At 44.8% G+C, this 13581-nt stretch overlaps 1 protein-coding gene across 1 annotated transcript in view; it reads right to left on the bottom strand.

Annotated features, from left to right (window-relative positions):
* Positions 1 to 13581, bottom strand: part of ppil2 (peptidylprolyl isomerase (cyclophilin)-like 2) — a 64739-nt gene that overhangs the window by 10602 nt on the left and 40556 nt on the right. The window contains exon 15 of the mRNA XM_069182121.1: positions 2304 to 2421. Within this exon, the coding sequence (XP_069038222.1) occupies positions 2304 to 2421 (118 nt within the window). The remainder of the gene's footprint in view (positions 1 to 2303; positions 2422 to 13581) is intronic.

Below are 13581 nucleotides of genomic sequence, written 5' to 3'. Positions count from 1 at the left end.
AAAACTTAGTGACAAAATTATTTGACTGTATCACAACTTTTAACAAATTCCAAATTAAGCACAAAATCGTGAACTTTGTGAAAGTACTGTATGGTCGCCATGTTGTCGCAAACCCCTGATCTCTCCACGGTTAGAGCGAGAGTTTGCAAGAATCGTGACGTAAAATCTGCCCTTCCTGCTCACTAGTCACTGGAATGACTAACGTAATGAGATGTATGAGAAAATAAGTACAGGTTGTGCAGCAGACATTTCACTGCAGAAATGGTCCAACATCAATTAAGTGGTTATTGTTGGCAAAACTGTTGAGAGCAATATTTCTATCGGATTAAAAACAGATGTATTCATGAGCCTGCTTGTTTACAATGTAATGGGGCCGATTCACCTCGTCACAGGTTTTGTTACCTTGTTCTGAGATATCACAGCATATGGCACTGCTCATACCTGGAAATTTCGTCTATATTGTGATGTAGGTTGGAGGTTTAACATGTTACCGTGTCCATTTTACTTTCATTGTGGTTTGAAAAGTATTCATCACTGCTGATTCTGTTTAGCCCCGAAATATAAGAATAGTGATGCAGTTCCCTTTTAATCACTCATCTTCCCCTTAATGAGTGATCCTCCGGAGCTGCTATATTCAGTCAGGAGTGGGAAATTAAGGATTAGAACTGGGGACTGTGCTAGAAGTGTTCTAGCACAGAATGGGATGGAACACTACAGAATGGCTCAGAATGGAACAGTGGCTCAATTATATTCAGCCACACGGCAAGTCAATTGCGAACAGAGTCCTGACCTGGAGGCCCACACCTACAGCAGCTCTTTTGCCGTACTGGAGGGAACCGAGCGAATGAGTGCACCACGACGGCGTCCCACCCCCCAGTTCCATCTGGATTCAGACCCACGACCCTCCGGGAGGAAGGCCAGGGCCCTCAGCACTCCTCCATGCTGCCACCTTCAGGCGGCACTGAACTGGCGCAGAACAGAGGCGTCAGCAGAAACCCACCCTTCAGAAAACCATTGTCTTGGGTGGGGAAAAAAAAATCACACACACAGGACAGCTACGGCTCTTTTTTTTCCCTGTTCTGGCTCTGCTGCATGAGGAAAATAAGAAAGGGCATTCCTAAACGGATTGACGGAGATACCGCTCCAGATGCCTACAGATCTAAACCGGCCTTAGAAAGGGATGAACTAGAGGGAAGGACTTGCTATGTACCGTTGGGTATGTTCAACGTGTTAAGAGTAATTCAAATGTTCCCTCCATCTCAAACGTTTTTCTAAAAACAGGGGACCCTGGGCCACACCATATAAATAGCTTTTTGAGGATTTTAATTTTTTACCCCTCCACTTTTGGAAACGTAATAAAAAGCCGAGAACAATGTTCCCTGAGCACTTTCCATTGTTACCGCGTGACAGGTAGGTAGAGAGGAAACAAATTACCTTCTAATCATAGCTTGTTCTCTTAGGAAGACTGACTCATCAGTAATGATGGCAGTTTTTTTTTAAAAAACAGCATCAATGAATAGATCTGCTTTGTCCATCATAGTTCCCAGGTCCTCCCTCACACAAAGATGTTTTTAAAGGGGAACTGCAGCACTATTTTTATATTTCTGGATTAGGAAAAAATAGCACTGACGAATGCATTTCAATACAAGTAAAATGTGCACAGTAACTTATAAAACCTCCAATTTACATCACAAAATAGTTGGAACAGGTGTACGTGCAGCGCCATGTTCTGTGATTCAGAACGAGGCAACAAAACATCCGGTGAGGTGAAAAGGCCCTACAATATTATAAACAAGCAGGCCTGGGATCACATTTTAATCCAATAGAAATATTGCTCTCGACATCGAGATGGTTTTGCTGACAAATACTACTTACCTGGTAACTCTGCACGCATATCAGATCGGAACATTTCCCCGGTGAAATGTCGGCTGCGCAACTTGTAATTATTCCCTCGTAAATCTCATTACAACAGTCAATACAGTGACTAGTGAGCAGGAAGGGCCGCTACACGTCTCAATTCTCGCAAACTCTCACTCTTGCCTGTGGAGAAACCGGGGGTTTGCGATAACTTGGTGACTTCACAAAGATCATAACTTTGTGAACAATTCGAACCTTGTAAAATTTTTCTATACAGTCAATGAATTTATTCGGTTACCGATATTTAATAACCAATCGGAGGAACTGGTACTGCAGCTCCCATGCCATTTGCCAGCTGTTTTTATGGACCTTACGCTCCCTCTCCCTACGCCTCTTGAGTTCGTCGTCTCTTCTAGTGGAGCACGGAGCGCGACGGATGGACTTACAACTGGGACTTGTTGGTGTTGGGGCCGGAGTTGGCCATGCTGAGCACCCCTCGCCCAGTGTGGGACAGGTTGGGCCGGAACTCGTCCTTGAACGGCTTCCCCCAGTACGACTCTCCGCCTGCCATCAGAGAGGGACAGACTTACAATCGGAGGACAGACGCCACCTCCTGAACAACGCACATTTCCGCCCGGCAGGTTCACCTCTCTCAAAGAGCTCCTAACTTGCAAGTTCACGTTTATTTTTATAAAATACTCCACGCACAATGGTTTTCGGCCCTCTGACTCCTGAACATGCAAAATAGTAGAAGGTTTCAAAGTAATCCTGGGAAAATGGAAAAATATCCACTACTAACACCTCCATTAGTTAGTGTGGACCACATCTGTAATGGTCTCCTTGGAAAAACTGATGGATTCAGTTTGAATCTTTAAGAACTGATTAAATCAATTCAAAATTCAAATGCAAAAGTGCTGATATCACCCCTGTAATTAACCAATAAAGATGGAGGTTCCCCTAGTAGTGTCACACAGCAGCGCTGCAGGCCTAATTTTAGCCTATACCTGTATGAGTACTCTCTGCTTGCCACACATCACCTGCTAGGGCATGACAGATGCTTGCATGCAGTCAATGAGAGCTGTGTCACTCCTCCAGTCAGTGTGACTCTGCTGTGATCTCTCAGTGCTCAGTGAGGGCTGTGTCACTCCTCCAGTCAGTGTGACTCTGCTGTGATCTCTCAGTGCTCAGTGAGGGCTGTGTCACTCCTCCAGTCAGTGTGACTCTGTTGTGATCTCTCACTACTGTCAGTGAGAGCTGTGTCACTCCTCCAGTCAGTGTGACTCTGCTGTGATCTCTCAGTGCTCAGTGTGAGCTGTGTCACTCCTCCAGTCAGTGTGACTGCTGTGATCGCTCAGTGCTCAGTGAGAGCTGTGTCACTCCTCCAGTCAGTGTGACTCTGTTGTGATCTCTCACTACTGTCAGTGAGAGCTGTGTCACTCCTCCAGTCAGTGTGACTCTGTTGTGATCTCTCACTACTGCCAGTGAGAGCTGTGTCACTCCTCCAGTCAGTGTGGCTCTGTTGTGATCTCTCACTACTGTCAGTGAGAGCTGTGTCACTCCTCCAGTCAGTGTGACTCTGCTGTGATCTCTCACTACTGTCAGTGAGAGCTGTGTCACTCCTCCAGTCAGTGTGGCTCTGCTGTGATCTCTCACTACTGTCAGTGAGAGCTGTGTCACTCCTCCAGTCAGTGTGACTCTGCTGTGATCGCTCAGTGCTCAGTGAGGGCTGTGTCACTCCTCCAGTCAGTGTGACTGCTGTGATCGCTCAGAGCTGTCAGCTGTAGTGATGTCACTTCTCTAGTTAGTGATGCAAGTTGAGATCTTGCAGTGTTTTTGGTGAGAGCTGCATTGGCCCTCCAATCAATGCTCACTGAGCTCATCATGTGAGTAAAAGTGTGACTCTCAAGTTCAGGAACCCATTGCCCTTGAGCAGCCTGCTCTGGGACTAAGATATGAGCAGCAATATTGAATGTTTCCAGTGCTAGGTAAGAAAACATCCTAAGAACTGAATCAAGATGATAAACAAAATTAATAAAAATCTGTGAGGAAATATGAGAAGTTCAAGAGACACATTTATCAAGCTTTCATCACAACAAATTAAATAAGAATAGAGAACATATGCATTTGGACAAAAACAAAGCCATCTAAATTTTAATAACGGCACTGAATCAATTTCAAAACACACAATTATGTTAATTCAATCCTAACAATTTTTTCCTTGGCTGAATTTATAGATGTGCATTAGAATGTTTCCCCTCAGGAACCCCCCCACAAAAAGCTGAATTATGCTGAAAAGCAATGCAGGGAAGACCAGAAGAAGGAAACAAACGCATATGTAGTTTGGAGAGATAAAAAGTAGAAAATGAAAATCTTATTTGGCGTGTCAGGACAATTACACCCGTCTTTTCTTGCAAGAACACAACTCAAAGTTCCACCAACCATTCAACTTCTTACATTTTTTGGCGAAGGTTAGGACTTCGAACCGAAGCAAAATGCATGAAAAACTGCAAAAGGAGCGAATATCAGCTACCTGAACAAAACTGTCCCACAAAATGGAAGGAACAGGTGTGGAGAAACGAGCAGATTGAAGTTCAGAAATCCTTTCAGCCTCAATTTTGTGTGCTTCTGAGCTGGGGAATGAAGAACTGAGTAAACACATTATGAGCTAAAGAGTACGCAGGCCTCTGTCTGCATGCTGGGAGGTTTTACTGCTTTGCATTTTCTCTTTAAAAGCTGTGCTCTACTATAAACCTTCCCTCGGTGACATTTCTGCATTATTTATGCCAAAGCTGACATTTTCACTTCACGCCGGGCTCTCCATTAAATAAGAAAAAGGCTGACTCACTTCCTTAATGTACAATCTAGCACAGCAGTTAACCAAGTAATTTTTTTAAAAAAAACAAAACATTTGGACCAGAAAAAAGGGAGTTTTCATTTGACGTCCCGCTCAGAATTTCCTGTCGAGTTTTTTTGCATCTTTGTCGGTCAAGTCACGAGAAAGCCGAGCTGACTGTCCGGTTAATTAACCTCTCCGCCCAGGACAACTGTCTTCCGAGATTTTCTCCCGTGACCCTGCAGCGCATTCCAAAAAGCTGCAAGGAAGGAATTTAAATCCTGCACAACATTTCCCTGATAAAGTTAAAGATGAACCTTAAACCTTACTGTTTTTCCCCTTCTCTGCAAGTGTTTGATATGTGAATTTGTGCATTAGGCCCAGATGCCTCTGAGAGTTGACAACAGCAGCCGCAGCTTGAAGAGCATATTCTCCAGGTCACCCTTAAATCATTCAATTTCTAAATGCATGGAGCAGCTTCACTCTCTCCACTTAAAGCAGGTGGGTTCTTCAACTACAATAGGTTAGAGATCATTTGACAGAGGTCAAAACTTGATCCTATACTCGGTGTGCCCCACGTCTTACTGACCAGGTGCATTCATAAAAGGTAGGCTCCCACAAACTAGAACGTGGGTGGCATCTTTCTGGCTTGAATGTACATCTACAGTCTTGGCAGGTGTACTTGACTGAATACAGATCAATACTGCTACATCCAGCCATTTCATGGAGAATAACCTCAACCCTCCTGACAGGTTGCGTCACAGTGTGGTATGGCAACTGCAGTGCTGCTGACCGCAAAGCCCTACAGCGGGTGGTGAAAACTGCCCAGTTCATCGCTGGGGTTGCCCTCCCATCCATCCAGGACATTTATGACAGATGGTGTTTGAGGAAAGCTCTAAGCATCATCAAAGACCCCACACACCCCAGCTACAGACTGTATGACTCTCTACCATGTGGAAAACGGCACTGGAGCATTCGGGCCCAGACTACCAGACTCAGAGACAGTTTTTACCCCCGCACTATCAAACTATTAAACTTCCAGCCTCTCTCACCTCACCTCTCACCTATGGTCTGAACCTCACAGTGCCTTCTTTCTTACCAAAAACTTAAACACACATTGAAATCTACCTCTACCTTACATGTCAAAAAGCTCACTGCCCCTAATTTTCTATCCTTTTATTTCATTCTGTGGATGCATGTTTTTTAGCACATCTGATGTTGTTTTTGCACATTACCTGTTACTTTTTGTTGTTTTGCACACTGCCTGTTGTCTCTGTCTTTCTTTTATTATACAATTGTATTGTTTTTGCGTACTGTTTATCGTCTGAGAGCTAGCTAAATAGCATTTCGTTATACCATATACCTGTGTATGAGTATAATGACAAACTTGAACTTGAATACAGTGCAGTCCATAAGTATTTGGACAGTGACACAATTTTTGTTGTTTTGGCTCTGTACTCCAGCACATTGGATTTGAAATGAAACAATGACTATGAGATTAACGTGCAGAAAGTCAGCTTTAATTCGAGGGTGCTTCCGTCTATGTTGAGTGAACCACATAGGAATCACAGCCCTTACTAAAAGTAATTGGATAATTGGGTGCTCAGTTGTTTCTTGGCCAGCTGTGCGTCGTTACCTGTTTTGCCACCAGCAGTCGATTGCTGAAGCCTCACTGCCCCACTACGTTAACTTGCTTCCTCCGAACTTTGCAACACGTTTTAAGAGTTAAGAGTTTTTTTACACCCAAGATTGACAACAGCTCCCTGCATGCCTGCTTTTGCTGGTACATCGCTTTCTTGTCTCAACCTGACACTGCATGCCTTAGGAAGCTGGTATGGCTCATGAAACCCAATACCCGTCTGCCAGATCTTATTCCTTCAGTTTAATTTCAATCCTGTTTTCCAGTCCTCCACATCATCAACGAGCCCTTGAGATCCTGAAGTGGTACCAATGGCCTTTAAAATGGCTTCAGTAATGCCTATGCCTGAAAAACCAAATGTGGCTCTGGGCCACCTAAACAATTTTCATCCTATATCTAACTTGCCTTTTTTAAAAAGAAATTAGAACAATTTGCTGCAATACAATTTAACCATCACCTCATTGTAAAAAACCTCTTCATAACCTGCCAGTCTGGATTCAGGCAATTACACAGCACAGAAATTGCCCTTGTTAAAGTCCATAACGATCTTCTTATGGCAGCCGATGCCAGTTTTGCGTCAAAAGTGCTGCTTTTGACAGATTCTACCCCACTCTTATCTTCCTGATCACTGACTTTGTTTCTCTTGGGGGTCTTAGTTCTGAAGTTGGGTTTGTTAAATCAGGTGTTCTCCAAGGGTCCCCTGCTATTCAGCATTTACACGTTCCCACTTGGTCAGATACAAAAATCACAGATTCTGCACTCTCTGATTGTATCTTTTTACATAAAAACCTGGATGACTCAAAATTTCCTTCACTTCAACTGCACCAACACAGAGAGGTCATGCTGCTTGGCATCTGCTATCACCTATGTAAACCCATTACACTCACCCTGTCTGTGGATGGCACTGTACACTGTACACTGAATTTCATTCACAACTAAAGACGTGTGGGGTGATATTTGATCCTAGTTGGGGTTACCTAAATCCACACTCTTGGACTCCCTGGACTGGCTTCCTATTAGGGTTCGTGTTGACTTGAAAATCCTCCAGCTCACCTACAGGGTTATACATGGCTTGGTCCCTCAGTACCCGTCTCTTATCTGTCTGCTCTCACCTGGCAGCCTGTGTTTGTCTGACTCTGGTCTCCTAGATGTACCTCAAGCTCATTTACCCTGTGGGTAACAGGGTCTTCACCCGCTGCGCCCCAGAGCTCTGGAATTCTATCTGCAAGGAAATCGGAGAGTCATCTACCTCTGAGTGGATATAAATCCAAACTTGAAACCTTTCTTCAGAAAGGCTTTTATTTAATCATTGTCCACGTCTGCTCCATTTTCTAATGACCCCAAACCTTCTGCTGTAATTTGCAATTCTTCTAAAAGTTTTTTTACACCTACCATAAAGCACTTTGAGAGTCACACTGACTGGACACTGACAAAGTTGTTTTAATAAGAATAAGAATATTTTAATACCATTATCCAACTGCCGAACAGGACCAGACCTGGCCATTCCCAACTCCAATTAACCAATTAACTCTTGCACTCCAAGTCTTTACAAAGTGACAATTCAATAATTTTCTAAAGCCTGCTGGATTGTGGCATGCCAGGAGTCTAAAAAAAGTAAGAAAAGAACCCCAACAGCGTTAAACATTGTGCCAACATGCTATTTTAACCCGGATGGAATTAGGGCTATGCTGTGCAAGCAGGGAACACAGATTTCTGAATTCCACCCCTAACCCTCTACTTAACTAAATTAAGCATATGTTTATGTAATATTAAGGTTACATTCAAACATGCTGCTTGAGAATGTCAGTCAGACCAGGCAGATTCATGAACACAGAACTGTATTGCTACATTTCTTCTGGGGCTTTGCAACCATTATTTTTCAAGCATTCTGATTATTTTTCATCTTGGCATGCAAATTCCATGTGATTATAAACCTTCTCGGCTCGTTAAACCCTTAACTTATTCTGAGCACGTCACTCCTAATGAAGCTTAAGCGATTTAGTTTATTAAGATCTCTCCTCTGTGGTTTTTAAATGGCCAGATGCTAAAAGTCACCAAACATAATTGATTAATACTTGGCACGTCAGTCTGCATAAACCTTATTTTTCATCTTCATACCCAGCCAAGATGCCTTCATTCTACTCTCATCCTTAAAAGAGTGGGGTCTACTGGAATCAGACCAATCCAACCTGTTTATGACTTACTGGCATAAACATTCTGCAGCATGTCCTGGTCAACCACATCCTCAGACTGCCCAGTGCAATCGTCCAGCTCTAAAAGTCACATCTGGACCGCAGGCGCAGGACAGACGGGACAAATCAGGTCCAGCTTGTCAAGATAAGACACAGGAGTCACAATGTCTCCTAAATGTGGAGAATTCACCAATCTCCAAACAACTGTGAGTCTGGTAATTGTTTTACAGAAGTGACTGAATAACAATAAGAGTCTGAAACAGTACGGTTTCTCAAAACCTCACCACAAACAAAACACATTCTTACGGGTTGGTCAGCTGTTACTGCAGAAGGCAGATTTGTAAACACAGAGCAGCATCATTTTGTTTTAAACAGAAACCATGTTGGCCTTTCCCAGGCAGTAAAGAAACAGCTCAATGATTTTTCTAAATGTGACGAAATGTAGCATGTAAAGATACATTTAACATATTGTGAAAAGTACACAAAAAGTAGAACAAACCAATATGGAACCAAAGCTCGCTGCCTTAAAACAACCCACTGTTAACTACCTTAAAAATCAGACCAATATTCTAATGGGGATCCCTTCAGGATTAACAAGCACTTTCTATCGGTAAGCTCGTGACCAATCAACCTGATAATGGGGTCAATTATTTCAACCAGAAGCTGAGAGTTGAAAACAAGGCTTTGTAGTTTTCTCGGATCCAAACTGAAGACCCCTGCCTTACACTGACAAGAAAACAGAGTGTCGTAACTCGAGGAAGAAACGCATCTTAAAGACGGGACTCTCTTTCTTCCCCCCCCCCCTCGCGCCGATGTGTTTATCTAGCGGCGCGTCTTGCCAGCTCGGAGGTTTTAGTGCTTGTGACAATCTGTCAAGGCCAGGCACAGGCCCACGTGTCACTGTTCTCTCTCCAGCAAAACAAGTGTGGCAGCGATCCGCAGGGGGAGAGGGACAGAAATAGAGAGAGCAGGGGCAGGGGGGACGTGTGGGTGAAAGCAGCAGAGAGGCAGCATGGACGCGACACGGACCAACCACAGGGCGACTGAGAGCCCAGATTACCCATGAGTCTTCACCTTCACAGCTTAATTAACAGTCCTGTGCTCTTCGCCGACAAAACAGCTGCGGAAATAGATGTCTCCGACACACCGTTAAAGGTGTGCAAGCAATTAAAACCAACCTGTGCCGGCACTGAACATCTTTTACTCTTTCGGCTGTTAACCCCACGCCGACAGTGGGAAACAGAAACACTGAGTGGCTAAAAACATCCCCGCCCTACCCCGAAATGTGAAAATCTCACCCCCCCCCGCCTCCACCACCACCGGGTAGTGCCCGGGTCTTTAAACATGAAATGAGATAATGCCCCTCCCCATCACAAAACCAGCCCCCCCACCGTGGTTCTGTCAAGCCCTCCCGCAATCAGGACCACACTGCTGCCACCAGCCCATCTTCTGCCAGCCCCCGCAGAGCGACCCTCCGCGCCAGCGTGATGCACGAGGGAGAGCAGCATGCGCGCGGGTGTGGGCTGAGCTCCCGGCCACTGTGCACGGGCGTCCTGGTCTCTGTGGTCTCCCCGCACAACTGGGTCATGAACCTGCAGCCCCACTGCCGGTCCCGAAGCCAAAGCACAAGGTCCTGCAGCGAAGCTCCATCGCCTCGGAGGTCTCCCCGCTCCGGGGTGGCCAAGCGGGTCGGCGGAGGGGCCTGTATCCCCTCGATGCAATTCGCCCTTTCTCGCTGCATGCAAAACGATTCCCGACAAATTGTTCTCAAGGTCATCTGTTTTTTTTTTCCTCAAATGAAACAATCACGTCTGCCAAGCTGCTGCACTTTTATAGATCTATCGCATTAGTCGACGAAACAAAAAGGTTTTGCATCGGCACTCAAAAGCAGTAAAGAACTCATTCCAGATAATTAGTCTATGCCTGGGTGATTCAATCTAGTGGTACTCTGAGGGGCACTTATTCCTCTTATTAATCGTTCTCATTGAAGAACTACACATGCCAATTCCCACTGCCTAGATCTTTCTTTTTTTTTGGTACAGAAATAATAAAGCTGTTCTCAACCACTGATCACATTCGTTGAAATAGCTTAAGAACAGTACACAATCCACTGCCTCACGTCCACGGATAAAACTAATACTGCCTCACAGCTCTTAGGTCTCTGGAGCACCTTCTGTGAAGAAACATGCTCTACCATTTGATGGTCGATGGGTGTTCTCAGTTCCACCTTGCTCCCTGTGATTCTGGGACAGGCAGTGGTGCCGTCTAGGGAATCTGGGAAGTGTTCAGGCTGACGCACGTACTCAACAGCTCCCAATCAAGGCAGACTCTAGCTTTTTGGAAGCCCTAGCCAAGACCTTGGAAAGGAGCCTCTCCAGATCACAATCTGTGGATACACTACTATTAATCAGCTCCCAATACAACCCTTTTGTTCTATTTAGAACAATTAAATTAATTTTAATTATTTAATTATTTTAAATATTCATTTATATTAATTTATTTACTAGAAAATGTTTTTGAAGAACGTTAAAAATGAGAACAAGAAGTAAAACTTTAAAAAGGATAACGTATTTTAACACTGAAAGTAAATAGTAAAATTAATAGCAAGAAATAATGATAAACAGGATCGCTGTTGCTTCAAAATGATAGCCAATCATAACAAATTACGGCATTGAAACCTTAGTGGAAAGAAAATTGTAGAAATAATTACGTAATTAATTAAAAAAATAAGTGCACTCATCAAGAGATCAGTGAGGCTGAGCAGATGGGAAAGTTGCAATAAAAAAGTTCTAGAAATCAATTTGCTGAGACTTTAGGGAGGCAAAATCATCAATTACATCTTCGTACAACAGTCCACCCACTGCATGACTGATGCTCATGGGCCATGGCTGACCTCAGGTATGTTTTAATCAGCCTGAGCTCTGAAAAGCCCCTCTCTGCTCCTGCCTCTGTCACTGGGAGAGCCGATGCAATCTGACGGGCTGCAGGCTGGGATCACAATACCCCCAGTTCATGAAATATAGGAGAGAGCACAAGGAAAACGACACGTTTTAAGGCCAATTATGTATAATAGCCGGGCAGTTTTTGTTCTACTGTACAGCTGCTTTCACGCTTTTGCTTGGCCAATCAGCATCAAATTTTAGCCGGGCAACCCACACGGAATGTGTCCAATTGTGGGGAAATGTGAAATCGGTTAACTTGCTACTAAAGCACCTCAAGCAGTCTATGTCTCTAGCTTGAAAATATGGCTGGTCGACCGTCAGCTAGTTACATGGATCTGACAGCCTCAAAAGAAATTAAATGGAAATGATATCGTCATGCATTATTACAATGACCTGAGCGCACCTCTGTTTAGAGATCGCATATCCCGCTCTTCAGAAACATGTTTCCGTACTAGATCAATTGGTTTTTTTTTGCACCAGGCTCCCTTTAGGATGAGCTGCAGCAGCAACAGAAAGAGCCGCAATCAGGAAGTCTCGCTCACATTTGAGCGTGCAGGTTAGAGATGTAACGTTGCACCTCGAGGGGACCCCCAAGCAGCTTCGGGGCCCCGAGCAGCTGCCTAGTTGGCCGATGTTCAGGGCCGGCCCTGCTCCCAATAACCTCCCCTGCAGAACGCCTCCGGACCGCGAGGAGCAGGGAAGGACCTGTAGACTGCGGGGGAGAGAGAGAGCAGGGGCCGGCCATGACAGACAAAACACAAGAAGGAACGAAAGCCAAAGATAGCAGGGGTGATGATACAGGAATGAGGAGAAGATCCTCTGGAAGACTTCAGTGACGTGTGTCTCCGTCTGCCCTCAGACCGGGTTGACTTAACCTAGATGCACGCGATTATTATAGGCCAGTCTGTCTGCTTGCCCCAGAGGGGACACAGATCCTTATTCTTTAAGAATATGCACCGAGACAGAGAAATAAACAAGCCTCTTATGACTGCGCCCAGGTGTCTACATCATTTATTTGTATCTTCTAACACAAATCTGCTGTATAACGTCCATAAGTATTTGGACAGTGACAATTTGTGTTGTTTTGGCTCTGTACTCCAGCACACTGGATTTGAAACGAAACAATGACTATGAGGTTAAAGTGCAGAATGTCAGCTTTAATTCGAGGGAATTTACGTCTATATTGGGTGAACCATATTGGACCAAAAGTAATTGGACACATTAACTCGTTTGGTTTTATTGTCCTGGATGAAGAAGCATTAGGCTCTGAAAATAAATTACCCTGCTTGGGAGGAGAAGCATCATTCATCTGTTCTTTGCTGAAAAGTGGTTGTGTATGCACCCCATGCATGCATGTCTCACAGGTTGTACAACACATGGGAACTAGTTAGCACACGTCATCAGCTTTGTGAACTGGAAGCATATTCTTTGGAAGAACCCACAATTGCAAAAGAGGTCTTAAAATGTGAATAACCCTCAAATCAAGTTCTGTTCGTGACCTGCTCAATGCTTTTCCTCCATCTCAGCTGCCCTACTTCTCACCCACCTGAGCTTCAAGCTGAGCGATGGCCAGAGGTAAAAACAAATGAGCGAAGGTTACGATGCAGTCCATACCAGCGAGAGAATGGAGGGCTCTCTGCAGGCCCGTGTGTCAGCAGGGACTGCAGTTCTCCTTCTGAGCGATGCACTGATGTTTGCCAAGCTCTGACACGCAGCTCAGGGAGGATTCTCTAGACTGGACACTGCAGATTGCAGTCAACTCTTGTTTTTTTCCCCAATTCTGCATCAACATCACCCCGGCAACACCCCCTCCCTCACCCGAGGAAATGCAGGGCTTGTGATTGGCTGGAACACAGCACACTCCCTACGCCCATTCAGCCCCTTCCTGCCTCAGTGCTGTCCTGTCAGCGTGAAGGTGCACTGATCTGAGCTGACAGCAGCTGGGGAAGAGCAGAGTGATGGATGGGGAGGAGGAAATAAAGGACATAAGAGAACAGGAGACACAAAAAAAGAGGGAGGAAGGGCATGCTTCCGGCACATCTCCTCCATCACCATTCTTAGCCTGATTACAGTCCAACGAAATCCTCCGACCTATACCACAAAACCACATTGCATAAC

This window comes from Lepisosteus oculatus, chromosome 22, assembly GCF_040954835.1.
Source record: "Lepisosteus oculatus isolate fLepOcu1 chromosome 22, fLepOcu1.hap2, whole genome shotgun sequence".
In the NCBI taxonomy this organism is placed as follows: Eukaryota; Metazoa; Chordata; class Actinopteri; order Semionotiformes; family Lepisosteidae; genus Lepisosteus; species Lepisosteus oculatus.
This window is presented reverse-complemented; position numbering and strand designations above follow the sequence as displayed.